This window comes from Balaenoptera borealis (assembly GCF_965194805.1).
Source record: "Balaenoptera borealis genome assembly, chromosome: 13".
NCBI lineage: Eukaryota > Metazoa > Chordata > Mammalia > Artiodactyla > Balaenopteridae > Balaenoptera > Balaenoptera borealis.
In genome coordinates this window covers 11,755,772-11,780,563 of record NC_138870.1, presented here as the reverse complement: position 1 = coordinate 11,780,563, position 24,792 = coordinate 11,755,772, and the positions used below count along the sequence as shown (strand labels likewise).

The following is a 24,792-nucleotide window of genomic DNA, read 5'->3' as shown; positions in this document are numbered from 1 at the left end:
ATCCATCCACGTTGTCACAAATGGCAAGATTCCATTCTTTTTTATGGCTGAGTAATACAGAAGCAAAAATAAACAAGTGGTACTACATCAAACTAAAAAGCTCTGCACAGCAAAGGAAATCATCAACAAAATGAAAAGGCAGTCTACTGAAGGGGAGAAATATTTGTAAATCATATATCTGATAATCATGTATCATATGTATAAAGAACTCGTAAAACTCAATAGCAAAAATAGAAACAATCATGAAAAAATGGTCAGAGGACTTGGATAGACATTTTTCCAAAGAAGACACGCAGATGGCCATTGGGCACGTGAAAAGATGCTCGGCATCACGAATCATCAGGGAAATGCAAATCAAAACCACAATGAGATATGACCTCACACCTATTAGAATGGATATTATAAAAAAGATAAAAAATGACAAGTGTTGGTGAGGACGTGGAGAAAAGGGAACCCTCGTGCACTGTTGATGGGAACATAAACTGGTTCAGCCACTATGGAAAACAGTATGGCGGTTCCTCAAAAAATTAAAAATAGAACTACCATATGATTCAGCAGTTCTACTTCTGGGTATTTATCTGAAGAAAATGAAAATACTAACTAGAAAAAATACATGAACCCTCCCATGTTCATTGCAGTACTATTTACAGTAGCCAAGATGTGAAACCAACCTAAGTGCCCACTGATGGTTGAATGGATAAAGAAGTTGTGAATACACACAGAAACACGCATAATGGAAAATTACCACATTTTAAAATTCAACAAATATTTACTGGGAGTCCACTTTGGGCCAGGCCCCATTCTAGGTGCTGAGTTATAGCAATGAGCAAATAAATTGATCCCTGCCTTCACGGTGTTTACACTCTAGTTGGCACGAGGCATACATTCATAATACATACATCACGTCATCTGTTCGATGGTGGTAAATGCTACGGCAAAAAGCAAAAGTGGAGCAGGATAGGGGGCTCAGGCCTCCCTGTGACAGGAGAGGGCGGCTGTCACATCGCATTGCAGGGTCAGGTTTGGGCTTTGTTGAGAAGGTGAGGTTTAAGCAAAGACTTGAACCTGGTGTGTGTGTGAGCCCTGTGAGTGAGTGCCTTGGTAGCTGGAGGAAGTGTTTCAGGCAGAGGAAACAGCTTGAAATAAAGGTCTGGAGCAGGAATGAGTATATTTAAGAGTGGTCAGCGTGCTTGGAGGAGAGAGAGAGTGAGAGTCAGAGGATGTGGGATCTGAGGGGCAGCGGGGTCCGAATCAAGGGTGTTGGCTTTTTCCCTTCAGGGAGTTGGGAAGCTATTGAGGGTTTGGGGCAGAAGGTAACATCTTATGATTTAAGCTTTAAAAGGATCATCCTGCTTCTTTGTTGAGCATGAGACTGGGGCAGAGGCAGGGGGTCCAGTCAGCAGGCCCTTTCAGTGATGGGTGAAGGATGAGGGTGGCTCAAACAAAGTGGGTAAAAAAAGGTTGTGTTCTAGATCCCTTTCGAAGGTCAGGCAGTCACGGTGTCCTGGCTGATTGGATGTAGGATTCCAGAGAAAGAGAGCGGCTGGCAGTGGAAGGATAGAGTTGCCTTTAACTGAAATGGGAAAGGCCGAGTTCAGTTTTGGAAATGTTGGAGATGTTTCAAAGATATCCAAGCGGAGCTGTCAAATAGGCAGTTTGATGTACAGGTTGGAAGTTTTGGAGACAGAAGTGTGAGAGTGGTCAGCACGGAAAAGGGATTTAAAGCAGGAGACTGAGTGAGATTTCCGAGGAGGTGAATGTCGATACAAACGAAATGAACACCAAGGATTGACCCTGGGGCACTCCAGCTTCGAAAGGTCGGGAGGAAGAGGAGGAACCAGCAAAGAAGATGGAGGAACAGCAGCCAGTAAGGCAGGAGGAAAATCAAGAGAATGTGAAGCCCTGGAAACCAAGGGAAGAAAGCATATCTTGGAGCAAGTGATCACCCAAGTCAAAGGCTGCAGGTGGATGTTGGAGTTGGCAATACCAAGGTCACCACTGCCTTTCACAAGAGGATTTTTAGAGGAGTAGTGGGGTCAAAAGTCTGACTGAAGTTAGTGCAAGAGAGAAGTGGGGAAGAGGAGTTGGAAGAAGTAAGCATAGATGATGCGGTCATGGAATTTGCTGCAGAGAGGAGTGAAGAAGTGACTGGTACACTTCCTGCCTCTCTGGCTGGCTCCAAGGTGGATTCCCCTCACATTTTGTAAAAGTGCACAACTCTTCAGGCATACCTTATTCCCGTGGAGTGGCTATGTGCCATCAGCGTAGAAATTTGGAACCGGTTGAGATCATCAAGGTCATTTCAGTTCATCTCCCACCTGATAATGGAATCTTCTTTGTAATATTAATACAACCAACATTTAAATTTTTTTCATGTGCCACCTAGGGATCCAGAGATGAATAAGGCACAGTTCCTGCTCTTGAGAAACATACCTTTTTTAATGGGATGAGGCAGGCATATATGCTTCCCAAGAGAAAAGGGAACCTTCTTCGTACACTCTTGGTAGGAGTGTAAATTGGTGTAGCCACTATGGAAAACAGTATGGAGGTTCCTCAAAAAACTAAAAATAGAACTACCATATGACCCAGCAACCCCACTCCTGGGTATATATCTGAAAAAAACAAAATCACTAAAAAGATTCACCAAAAGATACACGCACCCCAATGTTCATAGCAGCATTATTTACAATTGCCAATATATGGAAGCAACCTAAGTGTCCATCAGCAGATGAATGGATTCAGAAGATGTGGTACATATATACAACGTAATACTACTCAGCCATAAAAAAATGAAGTTTTGTCATTTTCAGCAACATAGATGGACTTGGAGGGTATTATGTTAAGTGAAATAAGTCAGACAAAGACAAATACTGTATGATATCACTTACGTATGGAATGTAAAAAGTACAGCAAACTAGTGCATATAACAAAGAAGCCGACTCAACAGGTATAGAGAACAAACTAGTGGTTACTAGTGGGAAAAGGAATGGGGGAGGGGCAATATGGGGGAGCAGATTAAGAGGTACAAACTATTAGGTATAAAATAAGCCACAAGGATATATTTTACAACATCCTGGGGAATATAGCCAATATTTTATAATAACTATAAATGGAGTATAAGCTTTAAAAGTTGTGAATCACTGTATTGTACATCTGTAACTTAAATAATTTTGTACATCAACTATACTTCAGTAAAAACTTCTAAAAATATATAAATATTATGATAGAGGCATGTATAAAATATTGCGAAAGCACAGGGGAAAGAGAACTAACTTGACCTGGGGACGTTAGAAAAGATGATATGCATAAAAAAGCTGACATTTGAACTAGGTCTGAAAGATGAGTGTGACATTTTCCAGATGGAGTGCTGAAGAGAATCCCTTTATCAGATAATAATCCAGCTCCTTTTTGAATGTTTATAACTACAGAAAGCTCCCTACCTTATGAGGCCCATTTCATTTTAAATAGCTGTAATTGTTGCAAATGTACTTTCCACATTGAGCCAAGCCGTGCCTTTTACTATTTCTGCTCATTGGTCCCGGTTTTCTCCTCTGGAGCTAATGGGCAGAGACTTATCTTTCTACCATGTAAGTCATTTCTGTATTTGAAAATAGATATCATATTCTCTTTCAAATCATCTCTTTTCCATGTTGAAAAAAGGGAAATGGATAAAGTCTCCAGTTGCGTTCCCTGAGAAACTGATCTGAGACTAAGTTGGTGGACGGGAGGGAATGCTCTTGAGATCAGCAGCATGAAAGGAAGGGAAGATTGGGCAGGAGTGGGCAGAGGGAGAGATACAGGTGAGACGCAGTATTAATGGAAACTTGTGGGAAGTTCTGAAGATAGAATCATCCTTCAGAGTTGCCTAGAAATAGGGCAAGAGGACCAGGTCTTTGGATGCCTTGACCACCAGTCTTTCAATGCATTCTACCCCAGGAAGGGGACGTGACTTTGGGCCAGGTGGTTCTCTTCAGCTGACACAGTCCCCAAAGTGGGATGGCAGCTGAAACCAATTGCTAGGGCCACCGTCAGCAGCTGGGGTAGTTACTCCCTTATGTCTGAAGTGGATCTGTAAGGGATCTTCAGTGATGCAGAAGAAGAATCTCCTGTACTGCTAATTCTTTAGGCAACTATTTTCTGAGACAGTTAATAGAATGAAAAAAGTACCGGTTTTTGTTTCTTCTTATTAGCAAACAAACACCCTGAACATCAACGTGATGAGGTCCACCATGACAGTTCCAGACTGATGGGGTCTAGTGTACAGTCGTGTCTTCCCTGTGCTAACTGCACCTATCAGTCATGATAGCCCTTTACCTATGACTGCTGTAAGGGGCTCTCAAGGCAAGTTGGAGAAGTACATTCACGCAATAAATTTGACTGGGAATCTTCCCGAGGAGGAGGAGGACCCTCCGAGGACCCCTGCACGTAACATTCTGTAATGACATTAGGAGAATAAAGACGTAAGTGTGGAAGCGTAGTGAGCTGAGTTATGTCCCTGTCCTTCATCCTAGAAGATGCTACTTCTTGTGGTGATCACATGCATGCTGGGGGTCTGTAAAGATGGATGCTTGGCCAGCAGTCCTTTCCACTCCACGCACACATGAAGATTGCTCTTTCATCTGTGGCTGTGACCATAATTTGCAAAGCCTGTCACTGCTTACAACTTTCAGTTAGCCCAAAGCTTTGTTGAAAAAGAGCTGTTCCATTCCCGATTACCATACACCAGACTGATGTGTCAGCTAAATTACTAACGCTGGACCACTCATTATACCGGGAGACATTTGCCCAAGCTATGACTTTGTCTCTTGATTCCTGTTTGGTTTCATTAACCTCCTCTTGGTGCCACAGATAAAATGGCCGTGTAAGGCATCCTTATTTAATGCAGGATTGGCAAGATAAGATGGTTGAACTGGGCATTGATGGGAGCAGAGGAACCAGAAAAAGGGTGATTGTGGAGGAAGCGAGAATTAGAAGGTTAGACGGGGATGTGGTGAGGGTTAGACGGAGCCATATTAATTTTTCTCTGTTCTTACTTTCACCGTATATTGGCTTTCTTCACATAGTAGCTGGCGGTTTCTTTAAGAGCTCATTGATAACTGTGAGAGAGTTTTAAGAGAAGACTGAGAGGAGAGGGTCAGGTTGGTATACAGTAGATTGGTTTTCTTTTAAATTCAATCTCATTAGCATGGGCTCATTTACTAAGGACCGTCCCGCCCCCCACACCCCACCATGGGTTTTCTTTCAAGGCTATCTCTAGCTGTGTATTTGAACCAGCTGTGGTTTCACTGTAGATGGAGTTTTGTGGGTATTCAAGGACCTCCTTGTGATATGTTCATTTATCATAGAATGGGTAGTCTTACTTTGTTTGCAGTGGGGATCCCTCTCATCCTAAGCCTGTGCATTTTAAGGTACATTTAGCTTTTGTCACTTTGTTATGTCCACTGGGCTGGTGAAAACTCAAGTGATAATACGTCTCATTTGAGAATCCCCCAAATCCCCTAACTTAGCTGGAAGTAACAAGGAAGACAAATGGCTGTCTCTTTAAAGTGATAACCATTCTGGGTGAGTTGTTCTGTCACAGGGCCTTCCTTTCCTGTTGTGGTGGTTCTCTGTGGGCCCCTGACAAGTCTTGTCGTAATTAAGCCTTGTTGTCCTGGATTCCCACTATATCCTATGACCTCAGGACAAGGTCAGCTTCACCTGAAGAGCAGTACATAGTGGCATTGAAGTAGAAGACCAGGAGCAGGGGCTGGCCACATATGAAATCATTGTTCTCTCCTGCATTCATTTCCATTCCCTCCCCACCCATTCTTGATGCCCCACCCTCTCTACTTCTCTGAATTCCATTGTCCTACCAGGCTCTTCCTTGACTGTATATTTAAGCCAGGGGAGGGAGCCATTATACGCACCATTTAACCCTTAGCAGAAAGAATTGCCCCTAAACGACTAGGCAGCTACTGTTTCATTCTGGATCGCTTGCGGGGAACGTGAAGAGTTCAAGCCACGTGAAGCACACACAGCTCTGGCAGGGCCTCAAGGGGCTGGCAGCTTTCGTTGCCGAATCAGGGTCTCTGGACACCAGCTGGATAGTTCCCAGCCTGCTTTTTTTTTTCAGTAGTGGGTGCCCAAAAAATACTCAGCCGTTTCTCAGCTGTACAACAATGTGTTCCTGAACTAAGAAATCACTGCATCATTTTGTTTAAAAGCCTGACCTCTTGTAACCGTACTTTGAAGCTCTAGTTTGGGGGATAAAAAAGAACTGCCCCTTTGAATTAAAGACACAATTTTGTTAGCTTGGATTGTTATAAAATGGAGATGAACCATCAGATAGGAGATAGGGGCCACTGACCAAGAAAAGAGATGTCATTACCCAGGAGGAGGTCAGGGGAAAACGGACTGAAAGAGAAGGCCAAGGCTGAGAGGGTCTTCATTGTGTGGTTTCAGATTCTTCTAGCTGTAAGATCGAGATAAAATGCAGGGCCTGACATCTCCAAACAACAGGTGAAATACAGCTTAAAATGGGAGAAATTTAAAATAGCTTCTCCCTCAAGAGGTGGGAGAAAACATAAGATGCTTAGAATTGACAGAGGGCTGTGTGTAATACACAGGTCAGACGGAGACCCGTGGCATTATATAGGTAAGAGAAAGAACAATCCTTTCTATGTTGTTCTCATATAAAGCTTAATCATAAATGACCTTGAAGACAAGTCATTCTAACTTGCAGCTGACACGTACTACTTGTGCATTACTCCACCTACATACCTCATTATCAGAGTAGAAGACAGAGAGAAAATTCCATGTGCATTTCACCTAACAATTATGTCTTTATAGAAAATCTTGTATTACAGCATGCTTCCCTGCTAGCCATACCTGAGTACCACCCACCTGCTGGGCGACTAGAGGTAGATTTAAGGGCAGATTGATGGCATTTTGGATTATTCACTCCGATTGAATAATACATATCCCCAATTGATGAATCCGAAAGGCTCAAAAAATGGAAAGTGTGTGTTTGTGTTTATGTAACTCATTTGACAGCAAAACCTGACCTGAACTGACATGAGGCCGTTTACCGTCTTTATCCCACTTTATGTGACTCTTCACATGTTTTGCTCTAGAAATACTAACATATTTGATTTTAGGAAGCTGCCTGAGGCTCTGCAGTAGCCCCAAGGATTTCAGACAAGAAGAGTATAGACCCATGTCGATTTTCTCAAGAGGAGGGTTTTAGGAAGGGAAGTATTATAAATGTTTGCAATTTAAACATATCCAATTTTAAAGGCATTATGTGGCAAAAGTAAATAATGAACACAAACCTTTGTATCCATATGGTCCAGACTCTCCCTCACCATCTTCGTTTTGATTTTTCTCTCTCTTTTTCTTTCTTTGTGTTTACTACTTTAGGATGAATCGTCAATGTTCTTCCAGTTTGGCCCATCGATTGAACAACAAGCTTCCGTGATGCTCAATATCATGGAAGAGTATGACTGGTACATCTTCTCTATCGTCACCACCTACTTCCCTGGCTACCAGGACTTTGTAAACAAGATTCGCAGCACCATCGAGAACAGCTTCGTGGGCTGGGAGTTAGAGGAAGTCCTCCTGCTGGACATGTCCCTGGATGATGGAGATTCTAAGATCCAGAACCAGCTCAAGAAACTTCAAAGCCCCATCATTCTTCTTTATTGTACTAAGGAAGAAGCCACCTACATCTTTGAAGTGGCTAACTCAGTAGGGCTGACTGGCTACGGCTACACGTGGATTGTGCCTAGTCTGGTGGCAGGGGACACAGACACAGTGCCCTCGGAGTTCCCCACCGGGCTTATCTCTGTGTCCTACGATGAATGGGACTATGGCCTCCCTGCCCGAGTGAGGGATGGAATCGCCATCATCACCACCGCTGCTTCCGACATGCTGTCCGAACACAGCTTCATCCCTGAGCCCAAGAGCAGCTGTTACAACACCCACGAGAAGAGAATCTACCAGTCCAATATGCTGAACAGGTGAGTGTGGGAGGTCAGAGGAGAGCTTCCGAGACTGGGTTGGATGTTCAGAAACTGTGGGAGGAGCAGTTCAAGATGTCTGAGGTTGAAGACGGGTCACTGGGATGGCGATCGTTCGTGACGGTGGGAGATCCAGATCCAAAGCTCGCTGTGCTGTGTTCTTGTTCTAAGAAATGCAAAACATCTCCCCCTTCTTGACCACTCCCCATGTGCCAGGTCTTACTCTAAGCGTTTTGTGTGTTCGACCTCATTTAACCCTCAAGGCAACAACTCTTATTAGGCCGCTTTTAAAAATTGTTTCATTTTACAATACAAGAGAATAGGCTTGTCCGAAGTCACGCTGAAAGTAAGAGGTTCAGTTTGGAGTTGAACCCAGGTCTCTCTGATCACTACACACCTGATCACTATGAAAGATGAGACAGGCATAGAAATGAAGGAGGACCAGCCCCCTTACCTTTGGGACACTGCTGTACAGAGAGGGAATGGGGAATAGGGTACATGGGTCTGTAGGCACATGAAGAGGATTCGTCCCTTGGTTTTTAATCTGCCTTTGCTTCTCCTTTCTCTGCCTTTGAGATTAAGTGCTGGTGTGGAGGCAACTTTTCTGGTTGCTGTTGGTCTGGCTTATTGAATGGGAAGAAGGTGTGGGAGGAATCCTGCTCCCCTGACCTCACCTCAGAATCCAGCTACGATGGCAGCACAGCCTCTTAGGGGCCATTGTGTGACCAAGTGGGGTAGAAAATTCTATACTGTGCTTTTGTGGTTTTGTTATTTGTATAAAACTGCTACATGCGTACACTGTAAAAACTCAAACAATATAGAAGAGCTCAAAAAAAAAAAAAAAAAAAGTAAAAACGACCTTAAATCTGACTAGCCAAAACGGTCATTACTGAAATAATTAATGACTGTCTTTCTAGCTATCTCCCGGTGCATGTATACCTGTGTGGAGATAAATCTACAGTTTTACGTAAATGGAAACATAACCAGACGTGCTGTTCAATAACCTGACTTCCTTTCACTCAATAATGTATTTTGGGTATCCATTTCACCTTTATTATGAACTATATCAGACATATAGAAAGATATTCAGAAAAACTTAATCCATGCTCAGGTACCCACCACCCAGCTTAAGAAATAAAATATTAGGAAGTGTACTGCAGGGAGGTTGAAAGACATTTAGAGGAGGTTGAACGTGTGCTGACTTATACTTATTGAACTTCTGGAAGGGACTTGGACTCTGCAGCCTCTTGACTAAGCTCCTAATTCAGAGTTGACACTAGAAGTCGTTTTTCTGTGGCTGCATCTGTGGTCCAGTCCTGATACTCCCCCACCTTGAACTCTCTGCTTTCTCTGCCGTCCCTAGTTATCCCTACATGTTGGTACAGACCATCCTGGTTTTCTTCTTGCCTCCCTGGCAATTCTGTCTCAGCCTCCCCAGCATGCTTCTTCCTTTACATACCTCTTAAATATTGGTGCTTCTCAGGGAGTCTGTCCTATACCTTCTTGCCTTTTTTCTTTCTGTTTTTGGCTGTGCATTGCGGCTAGTGGGATCTTAGTTCCCCGACCAGGGATAGAACCCGTGCCCTCGGCAGTGAAAGCTCAGAGCCCTAACCACTGGACCACCAGGGAAGTCCCTAGACTCTCTTCTTTTCTCCTCCATTGCCAAGAATACAATCAACGTCTGTAAGTTCCCCCAAACTGTGACATCGCTGGCTGAGACTTCTCCCTTGAGCCCCACGTCTGTCTCTGTATGACCACATCTGTTCCTTTGGATGCCATGGGCCCTAGAACATACCATATCCAAGGCTGCACAGCTGTCTCCTCTCCCATCAACCCTCCCACCCTCTTCTAGCCAAATTGGCACCACTTATAAAGGGTACATCCTGTTACCCAGTTTCCTAAAGTACAGATGTCCAAGGTGTCCTTGATGCCATAGCCCTGACACCTCATAGCCAATCACGGCCTTGTCTGTGGATTTTCCCTGGAGAGCTTTCACTTATTTTCATCCCTGTGCCATCGCCGAGTCCACCTTCTTCCTACTCGCATTGCTGCAGGGCCTCTTAAATCTCTTCTGGCCTCCAGTTCTTCTTTTCAATCTCCTTTGCAGCCGGAGTGATCTAAAATGAAAATGTGATTTCATCACTTTCTTGCTTAATACCTTTCAGTGGCTTTTCATTGCTCCGATAATAAAGTCCCATCTCCTTAATATGGTTTATGGAGTCTTCCACGGCATGAGCCTTCCTAGCTTTCCAAAATTGTTTCCTGCCACTGGTCCCTTCAACACCGCCTTCCTGCCACACTGAACTTCCCGTGTCCTCTCTCCCTTCCAGCTCCTACTGCTGCCTTGAATGTGCCCCCCAGGCGCCCCTGCCCAGCCACACACAGGTGCACGTGCCCCTTCCCCGCCTCCTTCTCTTCATCCCTCAGGTTCAGTCTTGGCATCCCTTCCCCTGGAAGCTGAGCCCTGGCCGAATATCACGCGGTCACACACCTTCCCTGCCTCCTGTGCCTTTCCACTAAAGACGATCGTCGTTCTGTGCTTTATTATCTCTCCTCCCTGTAGGTTCTCTGAAAGCAGGGACCCTTCTGTCTTCCTCATTCTTGCGGCACCAGGGAAGACACCTGGAGCAAATGAATGACGTCCTCCGAGTCGCTGAGCTGCCCGGTGCCTTCCTGCTCTACAGGAGTGTCTTTGTTCTGCTCCTCTTTGCAAGACAAGGGGCACCTCCTTTAAAAACTTACTATAGATTTGGTTCTGTACATTCATGTTTTCTCCCTAATGCAGTTTATTTTCCCAAATATTTGTTCATTGAAACCAAGATGAACGAACAGAAAACATCTGCCGAGCAACACAAGGAAATCAAGTGGGTATTACATTAGGGTCCATACATATGGTTCAGGAATGGCTGCTTTTACCTTAAAACTTCCTCTGGGTAAGCAGCTGTCTGAAGATAGTATCTCCCATTTGGCTTACTTTACATTAGACTGTAAATGTTATCTCGGAAGCCTGGTCTCTAACCACTGTATCTTTGAAACCACAATTGGTTTTAACCTTGGTCGCTGTCTCTTGCGGCCCCTCAGGAGGGTGGCTCTCCTCAGTCCTCTGTACCCCTTGCTTAGAGCTTATTGTCAAGAGAACCGCAAACGCCCACCCCTCCATCTTCTCAAGTGCAGCAGTCCTAAAAGGAACAGGATGGCGCAGCACAGATTATTCATACATTCTCCCAGTACCAGGGCAGAGCAGAGAGAGAGTGCACCTTCCCTCAGTTTCCCAAGTACACTGTGTAAAGGTCTCACCAGACTTACCAGAGCGTTTCTCCACCAAGCTATTTCCTCTATGAACCTTCTCTTCTGCCCCAGTTCCCTGAATCTTCCGGGCTTCTGTATCCGACTGCCTGCTGGACATCTTCTCTGGGCTATCTCCCCTTGTCCATGGACCTGCATCCCTCACTCTTCTCCATTGTCTTTTCCTTCCCCTCCTCCCAAACGCAGCTTCCCATGGTTCTAGAATCCAATTCCTAGCCTCTCTTAGTATTTTAATATGTTTTTCTATCAGGACCCAGGAAGGGTTGGGGTTGACTATCAGGGACTCTAAGAAGCACAGCATTCGACTCATCAGTGGGATTCAATTAGGCATCCTCAGTCAGCGCTCCTCCTCCTTCCCCTGGTCTGAATTCAGCCCCTCCTTCAGAGCTCTGGTCTCACTAGGGTCACTCTTTTAAATAACAAACCAAGCAGCCACAGCGTTTAGCCACAGCAGGAAATCTTGCGCATAAAATTGTTGCAGACGCTTAACTGTTAGGGATGGCGCCGGAAATACAGTCGGGAAACGCCTTCTGCTCTCACCTTCTGAAAGCCCAGTAGCATTCACAGGCCCTGTCGTCCGTCCCCAGAAGCATTGCAAGGGGAGGGAAATCCCTCATTCCTACCTGACCAGACTGTGGCTTCCTTTCCACGTGAGGGAAGTTCCTAAGTCTAGATTTAGGGATCACAGACAGGAGATTCTATTGATATCCCTGAGTCCTAAAGAGAGACACATATTTGAAGTGATTTACTTGTTAGTTGTGGAAGGAAAAACAACATCCTCAGAGAGGATCCTTAAAATGAACTATTTCGTTCACTGTCAAATGAATGCTGTTTATCACGTATCAATCCAGATTCCTTACTGATAACTTCTTAGCTCTTGGAAGCTTGGCCCACTATAGACTTGGCGACTGTCTCCAGATAGGCTATAGGCTGCTGGATAAGGCTTCTTACCAGGGCTGCAAGAAAAATACAGGAACCCAGTTAAATTTGAATTTCAGATAAATGACAAATTTTTTTTTAGCATAAGTGTGCCCCAAATATTGCATGGGACATACTGATATTAAAAGAGGATTTGTTGTTTATCTGAAATTCAAATGTTACAGGGCTCCTGATTTTTTTTTTTTTTTTTTTTGCTAAATATGACCATTCTACTTTGTACCATAAGAATTAATTTTCATTATTAGCATTCATTAGCATTCATTTATGCCTTATTAGTAAATGTAGTACAGAGCCCTTATACCAAGACGTGCTGAGAGCATTTTATTCCAACTGGGAACTTTATTTGGTTGAAAGAGTTGGAGAATTTCTTATGCCATGCATTCTCGAAGTGAAAGATCTTCTTAGTTCCTGAGAAAATTCTGAAAATCTTTTGGTACCAGATGATCTGAAAGTGTTTAGAAAGTGATCAGACCAGTTGTCTAAACTCTTCCTTATCCCTCTGAGCTAGAGAAGAATTGGTAGCTGTTAATAGGCCCATGTCTGTATTTTTCCTTTATCACTTCCCTGGAGGAGCAGTTGACGGTGAGTTTCCTTCTCAGTGTGCCTCCCGCACTTGGCCAGTGCGTTTCTCTCACGTAGCTGGTGGCATGCCTGCCACTCACCTCTGGACTCTCTTTCTGTCCTGGGGACCCAGTGGTCCTACTCTTCATACATGGCAACTTTGGGGACTTGTAGAAAGAGCAGTTGTTCTTTGAGATGGCTGGATCTCAACATAGCAAACCTCTTATGAATCTTGCCTAATTATTTTCCCCTGGTGTCCTCAGGTTTCCTACTCAACAGTTGCTTTGCCCTATCCCCTGCCACCCCCCAATTCTTCCTTCCCCGTGAAAGTCACCATCTCAAAAGGCCAGAATCCTCCTCTGGCCCAGCCTTTGAGAGATGGGGATAACCGACGTGAAGAAAGGTGCTTTGTTAGGTTCTTATTAAAAGAGCTGTGATGAACACGGTCTTCCTTTAACCTTGAGGCAGATGCCACATCCTTGAAACCATTGTATTAGCGGGATTGTTCCCATGGGATGCCTCCTTGACTCTTGGCCTGGAAAGTGCTGAGAGGTTAAGAGATAAACGAGGAATTGAGTCCATTAGTTTTTTAGACACCATGGGCAAGATTGGCTTGGTCATTACCTATCTCTTAGCTGTTGTTAAATATTCGTGGAGTGCCAAGCACAGGTAGATTTACGGTAAGGCAAACATGTATTATAGGTTGACTTAATATAATTTACATGTGAACCAGTCAAAAGTTTCCGTGAACGCATAGCTAGCTATAAGTGGAGTGTTAAGCATGGTGGCCTTTACCTGATTAAAGAAATCTACTAGAATCTAAGGAAATTCCCATTTTTCATGTGAAATGTTCAGTAAAGCAAGACACAACCTGCGTATATAGAGACAGGCTTTATCTGCTCAGTGGTGTAGCAGGAAATATAAATTCGGGAAAATAACTGAAGAATCTAATAACTATCCTGAAAGGTATATTCACTGCTGATTGTAATTCAGGCGAAGCAAGCTTTAACTGTTCATGGAGGAATGGCTGAATGTGAGGATTATTCAAGCTCTTCTGTTTTTTTGTAGTCTTTCACCTTCCTCATGTCACATATATAGATGGTCATTTCAGCAAGTGATTTTGCTTCTTTCCCTTAAATGCAAACCTGTGAAGAGCCTTCTCCACTGTTTAACACTGAGACCCCTACATGATTCTTTCCTTAATCACTACTTAATTCTAGAGCTGACTTGCAAAATTTAAAACTTACCAATGACATATTTGGTGTTTCTTTCTTCTCTTTCATTTTCCTCCTCCCCACTCTTTTTCCTCCTTCTTTTAAAAACTATTTACAATTTGGAGGAGAGGGCAGGAGATACAGAGGGGGAGTGAGTGGGAAAAGAATTCCATTTCACCGAGGACAATTTTGAGCGGGGGCAGGATGCCCATCTGCGCTGGGCAAGAAGACACAGGTGGTCCAGTATCCATGGGAAGGAATAAGATGGTCTTGAAGAGGAAGGAAATGAGAGCAGAGCAGGGCAGTGGCTCTCCGCGGAGAAAGCAGACAGGCTCATTCTGAGAGCAGACTTTCTGTCTCAGAAAGCATGTGGGTTGGTGACGATGGTCAGGGTTAAGAAGAGGGTCATAGGTAGATGCTCAAAAGCAGCCCCATTGTCAGCCGGGCTGGCAAAGTTAATAACTCCAGTGTTGGTTGCTTTTCTGAATACTTCCTGCACACCCGGCATTGTACAGTTATCTAACTGGATCCTCACAAAAATCCTGTTCCACGCAGATGTCCTCAGGAGACGTTTTCTGATCACCCTTTTAATGGCAGTTTGTCCTTCCCATCCTCCCAAGCTCCCTATCCTCATCTCCTGCTTTATTTCTCTCTGTAGCACTTATCGGACATACTGTGTATATTTTCTTTTAAAATATTCTGTTGTCTCACTCTCCTCATTGAATTTAAGCTCCAGGAGAGCAGGATTTTTTTTTTAATCTCTGTGTTTCTAGCACAGTGTCCGATACATTGTAGGTACTTGATAAATATTTGTCCGATAAAAGCATGAATGAAGGCAGGAATCATTATCCCCATTTTATATGTTTTTAAGAAACCCGAGACCCACGCTCGGGCAGTGTGATGCCAGGATCTGGCCTGGATCTGCTTCGGGGACCTGGATTTCAGCCCCTCACCCTGCTGCATAGTAATCAAGCTTTAAAGAAACTTTGGCTTCAAATCAGAGCACCGCTGCTGGGAGAGGCCTCGGTGCTCATCTCATCCAACCCTTTCAAGTTACGTATTCTCACGGGATAGAGGGTAGGTAGGATGGTGAATGGATTTTGCAAATGTGAGAACAGAATCTCAGAGTGGTCCCTCGTCTCTCAGAGGCAGGGCGGGGGCAGAAGCCAGGTGTCCCGCCGGCAGGAGGAGCATTCTGCAGAGAGCACGCCGCCTCCCCGCTGCCTGCCCACGGCCTCAGAGGGGCTGCCAGGCGGCCAGGGCTCCCCTGTTAACCTCTGCCTCGGTCTGGCAATGTCCCCGTGATCCGTGCTCCCTTGCTTCTTACCCAGACAAGGGTGCAAATTCACAGTTAATGGGAATTGAAGCTGGTGTTATTTAGGAATTGAGTGGGAGTTATTTCTCCATCTGCTCTCTCTTCCCACCAGAGGATAAAGGCTGGCTGAGTGGCGGTAAGGATGGGGGCGAGTTGCCAGAAAGCGCGAGTGCTGTCATTTATGGTTACAGACACGGGCTGGATGGCTGAGCGAAGGCTCGACCACAGCCGGCCAAGGTCAGCTTAACAAACCCAAGCTTCTTGAGAGCAGAAATGGCTCTGTGGCTTTTGCGTCTATATAAGACCTCGCACATTTTAAATAAATGATGGTTTGAGCCTTTCTCTCTTTCCTCTCCAATGGAGCTGTCATGGATGGGTAGATGGTCATCTCCTGGAAAGAACCCTCCAGGACCTGATGTGGCCATTAAGGAGAGGGAGGAAGCAGGGTGTTCCGCATGACTGACCTTCGGAAGGAGCTGCTGAGGGATCTGACCCAGCGCTGCAGACAGGGGCGCGCAGAGGGGAGGAGGAGGGCAGCGGCGGGAGCTGGGGTCGGGGAGCCCTCCCTGGACCTTCAGGGTTTCATCAGCGGCTCTTTCTCTTCCGGGAGGGCCCGGCAGGGTCAGCGTGCGCAGACTGGCACCAGTCCCCAAGCTGGGCCGGCTGGTCACACATGAAGGGACTGCTGCTGACAGATTAGAGCCCCTGCTGCTAGAATCTGTTCCCTCTTGTTCGGCTGCCAGCAGCAGCAGGCGGCCGGGGGCTGCTGACCGCCTCCCTCGCTGCTCTGGCTTTACTTTCCCTCATTCATGGCCGCTTCACACCGCCCCTCACCTTTCCTTCTTTGTTCTTCCCTATCTCTTTCTCCGTAGGGTGTTCTCTTCATTGATCTCTTGCTGCCCCTCTCTTCTCCTCACCAGCTTTCCTGTACAAGCTTTAAAGGCGTTCCTGCCTTTCACTTTCTGTGGTCATACATGACCGTGTGGAATTCTTGCGTGCACACACACGCACATCCAAGTGCACGTGTATTAGACATCCAGACAGCACGGATATTTGTATGTGCATTGGCATCTGTCAAGTGGATAAAGAATTATTCAAAGAACTGGGTGAAAATACTTTCACATAGGACATCTCCCCACTTCTTCCTATCACTGAGACCATTTCGCTGATGGCATGCGAAGGGCTGCGGATGGGACAGAAGCTGGGAAGAATCCTTTAAAATGGTTTGCCTGCAGTTAGCGCTGGTGAATATCAACAAGGTCTTTTCCATCCACTCTGATTTCGTTTTTAAAATCTCTATGGCTGTAAGGATGGTTGCTAAGTAACCGTAGCACATTTACTGTTCGGGCAAAGGAGATAAACTTAGTAAGCAAGTGGGTCTATATAATTTTAAGAAACCCATAAATGTCTTCTTTTTCTGAAGGAAAGATCTTCCCTGACAAAGCAGCAGAAATAGCCATGGAAGCCACACTGTGACAATATCATATTCATGCTAAGTAGTCCTTTTCACCATTCCCTGAAAGAGATCACACATGGAGTCCACATGAGGTTGTGTGTCAAAGTACATTTAGTGTTTGACATCAAACCAGATGATCAGAACCTTCAGGTCATTCATGATCATGGCTAATAATGATGACAATAAAAGTGACGATCTTCGTACAAGGAATCTTCATGCACATCATCTCACCAGATCATTACAACAAACCTGTGAGCGCTTTGTCTACTCACTGCATAGATTGACGGTGGAGATCAACAGAGAAAACTCAGATACTTACTTTCTTTTCATTTTCCCAGCAGCATTTCCAGACACTCCTACCTACTTTTTTTTTGGTCCTTGAACAAAAATCTATCAGGAACTTTTGTTTAGGCAAAAATAACATGATAGAATGTCATTATAATATAGTCCATTATTACATAGATTTTAATAATATGTCAAATTTCTCTCATTTTGACTACGTAGAAGAAAAGCCAGGTGTGTGTGTGTATGTGTGTATGTCCCCCACAGGCTACGCAGGGCCATTACTCTCATTGCTCTGTTTCCATAGCTTACGTGTGTTCACACATAGACTTACCGCTTTTACCTGGGAGAGGAGGGGTCACATATTCAGCAGTATGATGTTGAACCACAGAGAAAGTAGGAAAGGGCTTTGAGCTAAAATCACTGACACAAAATTCTTGCCCTAAAATGAATGTGGCTTATTTTATCTCAGAGTTCATTTACTCTAATATTATACATACGTCTAAGACACTTGTGGGACAGTTGGATTAGATGTGGCATGGAGTGTCAGTAACCCAGTTTAAACAAGATATGTGAGCATATTTAGGTGGTTTGTCCAGAGCTGGTATGGTAGCTGCCTGATCATCAGGCCTCAGACTCCTGCTAGCTTTCTACTCTTCTGTTTATAGGGTATGGCCTTCATCCTCATGCCCAGGATGCCTGCAGAACTCCAGTTTCAAGCAGCAGATTGAAGGTAGAAAGGAAGGAGGGCAGGCTCTTTCCCTTTCACGGAGATTACCGTGAAGTCCCATACTTTGCTTATAGCCCATTGGTCAGAAATCAGTCAATGGCCACAGCTAGCTGCAAGGGAAGCTGGCAAGTTCCATTTAGTTTAGTTTAATTGAGTTTTTGACCTGGGCAGTAATAGGCCCAGTTAAAAATCAAAGTTCTCTTAACTAGAGAGAGAAAGTCAAGGCCATATGTTTGGTAAGCAACCCGCAGTGTCTGGAGATACTTGCTTATCTGATTTACCAGATGACAACAGCTTAGAAATAACAAACGTGATGGGAATCAGGTAGGTGAGCTGACAGCATTAAGAAATAAACGTAATGGTAAGGTGCAGAAAGTATTAGAAAAACCCACCGAAAGACCTTGATAGGAACATTTGTCTAAGATCATTTGGGGCAAACAGCCTTATACTCCCCAGAAAGCATATACCCCCTTTAAAGCATCCCTGTAGAGCAAAATATCATAGTCATTTTTAGGTCATCAATAAGAGCTTAAATTATATTGATTATCTTTGGTTTAAGAAGTCAGCAAATTCTATAATACCTTTCTGAAATTTTCCATTTAAAAATGCTTCTTGTAATCAAGAAAAAGCTTGATACCTAAAAATACTAAGCTTCAGCAATTTAGAAAGTTTACTTAAAGGTTACTGAGTGACTGCCGTGTGCCAGGTGTTTTATATAGCCTTATTTAATCCTAAAAGTACATTTCAGAGGCATTATTACTTCCATTTTTCAGAGAAAGAAACTGAGATCCAGAAAGGTTCAGTCACTTGCCTACTTTCCATACAGGTAAAGCTGGGATTCAAACCCAAGTCTTGATGGATTCCAGGTGTACTTTGCCCCACGTTGTCCATCCTTCGGTGGCTGAGGAGGCCGAGTCAGTTAGGCATCAATGTGATGTCGATGAACACATCATTAACCTGCAGTACAGGGTGGTTTTGTAATAGTTTCCTTTATTGGGCACTCTGCTGAATTCGTGTCCTGAAGCCATGATAAATCCGGAAACAGCCCAGGAACAGAGTCGTCCCTTGCACACGTGTTAGGGACGTTCCAGACCAAAGTCTGTTTCTTTTTCTCTCCATCCTGAAGTGTGTCACATCTATATTTACCAGCCTTGCTGTGATCTTTCTTACACCTTCCTCTTCAATTAGAAAGGATGATTTTTTTTTGTTTCTTATCTTAGTCCTATATATTCCAAAATCCTTTAAGCCCACATATAAAAAAGCAATAACTTGTAGTCTTGGTGGACCTGAAAGTCCTTTGAACTGAAGTGAGAGCAGACTTTCTGTTTAAGATCCGCCAAGGCTCCTGGAGGTTACAGACACATGAGAAACACTGTCAGGGGCATGTAATAAAACAAGACAAGACCTTGGCCTCTGTCATGATTTACAAATGTCCTCCAAGGCCACTATTCATTTTTGAGAGGTCAGATAAGTTTGGATTTGTTTAAGGCTAATACTTGGCCAGAGACTAGAGAAAAAAGCAGTGCTGTTGGGAGTGAAAGAAACGTGACATGGGGAGGGTAGCTTTTCTGTACTTCCCAGTATCACATTCACTGCTAGTATTTTGACTCCCTCTTATGTCCCGCACCCTGTGCTGGGTGCTGGGCATATAGACGACACACCGTACATTTGCTTGTCCTCACGAGGGGCGGGGTATCCACAGAAAGTTCTTTCCCTTTGCTGGTTTGAACTTATTTTTCTTGTAACACAAAGTGAATTGCTTAAGAGGCTAGCAGAATGAGCCTAAGAAACCGAGATCAGAATTTCAGAATATGTTTGTTAAAAGTATCAAGAATGTCCTGATATTTCTGACACAAGGCATGAAGGATGTCCTCCGATAGAGAACAAGATAGTGGAGTGGAAGAAGAGAAAAGAACTGTTCTAATATCGCTGATTCCAGCTGAATTCTTTGATCTCATTGTCACGGATTATTAGCCACCTGCAAACTCAAAACCTCATGAAAGAATTTTCTTTTGAAAGAGATCAGAATCCCCTCCCCCACAAATACACATGCACTTTGTGTGCTCACTCACCAACAAGTTTAAAAATAGGAGCCGCGGTGTTGCCATGACTCCCAGTCTACTCAGCAACCCTCTTCTCCCTTTGATGTGATTTTACTTCGGTGCACAGTTGACCAAGGCTCTGGCTCAGAGCGGCCTCTAGCGGCTCAATCCTTAGGGAAGCACTTCCTTCCCGGATGCCAAAATTAACCCAGACTAGCCAAGTTGAACACTTGTGTGTTCTGAACCATTCTCCACGTGATTGGCTTTTTGCAGACTCTCAGCTGCGAGGAACAAACCATTCGGTACCTACTGTGTGCTCAAAACCATGGGGAACAGTCTAGAAGCTTGGGTCTTGCTGAGGGAATGAGACCTGCATCCCACAAATATTTCGAGAGCAGCCGCAGGGCAGCTGGGGGTAGAGGTAGTAACAGAGAATGAGGTAATTCATGTTAAACTATGTTTGCTGTGATCATCAGAAGTTAACATTTTTCTTTTCCAGATAAAGGAGGCTTCTAAAATGTATCACCTGATGCTGATTTAACAGCCTCAGGGAAGTACTGATGTGCTGACTTGCTCCCATGCTGTCTTCAATTCCCCGTGTTTGGAGTTCCCTGTGTCAGTGTTTCTCAGTCCTGACTATGTGTTAGAATTTCCTAGGAAGGTTTAAGAAACTGTGTACAGATCCTGGGGTCCCACCCTGCAAAATTCTGATTTAGGAGGACAGGAGAGGGTGAGGGCCTGAGAACTGACATATATTAAAAGCTGCCAAGTTCATTCTAAAAGACAGCCAGGGTTGCAAATCGCTGTGTTCAACTCTGCTGCCATTTTTGTGGCCCCAGTGACCAGAATAGGGTGAAAGGCAATGATAGCATTTGCACAAATTTGAACTTGGCGTTAATGGGAGAATTCTTTCCTTTAATTCTCTCCTGATGACCAGTCTAAAAATTGTGATCCTTATCAGCACTATGAAATTTAAATTCTGGAAAAGGTAAATACAGGAAATTCTGGAAGGGGTACATACAGGTACATACATTGGTGGTCCTCTTGCAGGTGGCCATGCTTTCCTAATATGGTTTTTGGTCCTTTTGCTGGTACTCCGTGTGTTTATTTTATGCACAGAAATGAGTCTCCGTCAGTAAAGCTGGCAGCATGAGCATCAAAGCAAATCTGACTTTAAATGGCATTTCAGTTCCCCTGTACTTAGATTATAAACGCAAAAGAAACAGAACTTTAAAGCTTCAAATTTGATGTCTGCTGGCCTTGATGAGAAATTGAGGCTTTGCTAAATTTCGGAGCACACAAGTGGTTTTTAAAATGAAAGTTATTAGCACTAGAAAATGATGTTCTTTGTATTACTACACTGTTATTACATTTAATGGAATTGTTCCCTGAAGTGCCACAGAATGAAAGGAAAAACAGTTTAGAATGAGGAAGACACGGTGTGAGAGGTAAGATAAGAAAAAAGTGGTGGGCTATCTTGATCTTACAGCTCTCCCCCTGGAAGCTAGGGGAGCTCTCCTTCAGGGCAGCCCACTGCGTTGGGCTTGAGAATGTTCTGGTGTGGGTTTGCAGGTGGTTTCATAATGTGTGGCATTCTGGTGGTTCTGTCTGCTGTGAGCAAGTAAGCAGGTTAGGCTGAGGCATAGCTTTGGAATTGTATTATATGAAGGAAGGACAGAAGTCTTCAGAATTGGGTGATGCCATCCGTCTTATTAAAGACTCTGCATGGCATAAACTGTATGTTTGTCCAAAGGAATAAGAAGAAGAAGAGAAAGAAATGCTACATTATTGTTGTTAAAGCTCTTAGTGATTTGTGAGTGAGAACCATGACAGTCTCCAGACACATTTACCAAGTAGGTGATTATTAGGTGTTTGTTATCACTGGCCTTGACCCCTGTTTTCCACCCGCCCTGCCATCTCTCCCATGTTTATCACAAAGGTGCCTGGCTGAACCCATGGCATTTTGCAGCATCAGACCTGGGCCATCAGACTTGGGCTTTGTTGAATGAACAGGAGGGGATGAATGCAGAACACTTGTGCTCCCCCAAACTCCGGGTTTCAGATCTGGGCTATTAAACGGAGCCTTCTGATGTCTCTACACCAAGAGCATAAGAGGAGGGAGGAACTAATCACTCTGGAGAAGCATTTATTAATTGCTGTACAACGTGTGTACCTCTTTTGGGCTCGACCAGGCATGTTCTAATATCGAGCTGGCTCCTCCAGGTTGGACTGAGAATGTCTCGTGCAGATGCGGTCAAATCTTTATTTTGCATGCGCCCAGTGACTGGTGCTACAAGTAGGATTATGTGTTTAGCTGTTTGTTTCTAAGTATTTAGAGGTTGGTTTTTTTTTTTTTTTTTTCCCCTGGATTTCTTGGCAGGGACGCACAAGACAATTTTGGGTTCTGCACTGGAGGTAAAGGGCAGAGAAAAGGAGGTGTAGCTACTGTCCTGCGCTGTGAACCTCAAACAATTATGAACCCGTGGCACTTAGTGGCCGAGAACCCGTGGCCATGCTTAATGTTTCTTGTGCTGCACAGGGGTTTCCTTTTCCTTGCTGCCATTGTTCTCATGTCAACTTCACTTCATCCTGGCTCTTTGGTCTTGCCTTCAGGCAGCGAGAAAAAGGTGGAACCAGAGTTAATCTCCCCAGAGCAGCCCACTGTGCTGTCTTATGTGTTGAGTCAAAAGGGTGACCTAAAAATTATCAAACTAAGTGAAGTAAGTCAGACAGAGAAAGACAAAAACCATATGATAGCACTTGTATGCGGAATCTAAAATATGACACCAATGAACCTATCTACGAAACAGAAACAGACTCACAGACGTAGAGAACAGACTTGTGGTTGCCAAGGGGGATGGGGGTGGGGGAGGGATGGATTGGGAGTTTGGGATTAGCAGATGCAAACTATTATATATAGGATGGATAAACAACAAGGTCCTACTGTGTAGCGTAGGCAACTATATTCAGTATCCTGTGATAAACCATAATGGAAAAGAATATGAAAAAGAAAATATATACATATAACTGAATCGCTTTGCTATACACCAGAGACTAACACAACACTGTAAATCAACTATACTTCAATAAAACAAAATTTTAAAAAAATAGTAAATTGGAGAACTTTCAAAAAAAAGGGTGACCTAGAAACTCCATATGCTCTCCTGGAGGAGCCGAGGGTACAACCGGGAGTTGAGTGGTGCTTTTTCCTCTTTTCTGTGGGAGATGATAGTTCATGTGTCTCAGTGTCAGGAAAACTGAGACATGTTTCTTTTGAAAAGGTAAAATTGGAAAGTGGGAAAAGAAAGCAAGTACAGCATTGATTCAGGCTTCAAAATCTTTTGGGTCCCGTGTAAAGGACACACATGCTAAGTCTGTCAGCCCTGGCAGTGACACGTGCTTCAGATTGTGAGCTTATTTTTTTTCCAAAAGAAAAGAAAAATGCCTGTCTCTCCCATTCCTTCTGAGCACTGGGAAAGGATCCTACTTCTCCACACTTGGTCATACCAGCTGTCGAATCAGTCACTCTGGTTATTAGTAAGCAGCAGGGAAATATGTCTATAAAAAAAGGAATTGACAGGAGATATAAAGAAGGAACAGGATATATCTGAGGGAGAAGAGACGTTTCAGAAATAAATGAGACTGGGGCATGATCCTGTAATGCCTGGGTGCTGAGAGCATGATCACAGAGCCCGCAGAACTCGCCGTTGGTCCGGCCTGCGCTGGCCCATCCTAATCGAGTAGAGAGAAGCATTACAGCAGGGGAGCAGTATGTTTAATGCAGCGGCATCATGCCTTGCTGAGAAAATGAAAACCCTGCCTTTGTGAATTCAGTTAAGGGGTGTGTGCTCCTGAAAGGGGGTACGTGCTCAAAATCCCTCAAACATATTCTGCTTTCCTTTACAAAGAAGAAAGACACAAGGCCTGATCAGAATGACAATGGCCCCAGCAAGCATCTGCCAGGACGTTGAGGTCTGGTGGCTGCTTTGGATGATGAAAAGCCCATCACCTTGGCGTCCGTGCTTTTTTGGATGGAGCCGTTGCCACTGAAGACCTCAAAGTGGCTAAAGTGGTCTTTCTCCAATCAAGTTGGGGGTGAGGAAGAATTTGCAACCCAAGACTCATTGATTTACGTAAGATTTCAGTATGCTGCAAATAATGAAGAATTGGATATCTAGAGCAGAAAGCTAATTTTTCCACCAGTCTCTGATGGCTCCCTTTTATCTGCTGGATGTGATATGTTTCTCAGCAAGCCATCAAAGACCTTGAATATCTGAGTCTAACTTTCATGATTGGGCTTATGTTATTCAACTGCCTCCCTCTTCCAACTCCCTGCCTGGCCCCAACATACCCTGCTTGTGATCCAGCAACACCCAGTGACATGACCGGCCATTCTCTAAATATGACAGTTTTTTACTGCTCCTGGCATCACGTGGGTTGTACTCTCTAATAGTCCTCTTTCAACTCCCTTGGTGGATACATGACTGTCCCTTAAGATCTAACTCAAGTGTCACCTCCTCCATGAAGCCTTCTCTAACAGTTCCAGGCAGAATTAGTCATCCCTCTCTTTGTGTTCCCATAGCCCTGCTTTCACACCGCTATTATAACAAACACTTAGATGTGCCAGCGGTTCAAATTAAAAGTAGATCTGAGAGCACCCGAGGCTGGGACTGTCTCATTCATTTTTCGTAGCCACTCCAGGACTCAGTGCCTAGAAGACTCACACATTTTTTTTGCTGTTGAATGAGAGTGTGAATGAATCAATAAAAATGAAAGGTGGGGCTCATGCATGGGGAGTGAAAAAGTGATTATTCTTTTTAAAAATTCAATATGCTATCCTTCACGTGTGAAGGTGATTTTTCTGATTCATTGGCAGTAAAATGTAGGTTTTCGACTAGCTTTCAACATTGGCTTTACGTGCAGAGTGCTCACATGGCCTTCTGCCTT

General features: G+C 44.2%; 1 protein-coding gene across 1 annotated transcript in view; it reads left to right on the top strand.

The window, feature by feature from the left end:
* Nucleotides 1-24,792, top strand: part of GRIN2B (glutamate ionotropic receptor NMDA type subunit 2B) — a 697,821-nt gene that overhangs the window by 495,610 nt on the left and 177,419 nt on the right. Inside the window, exon 10 of the mRNA XM_082352572.1 lies at nucleotides 7,402-8,000. Coding sequence (XP_082208698.1) covers nucleotides 7,402-8,000 — 599 coding nt within the window. The remainder of the gene's footprint in view (nucleotides 1-7,401; nucleotides 8,001-24,792) is intronic.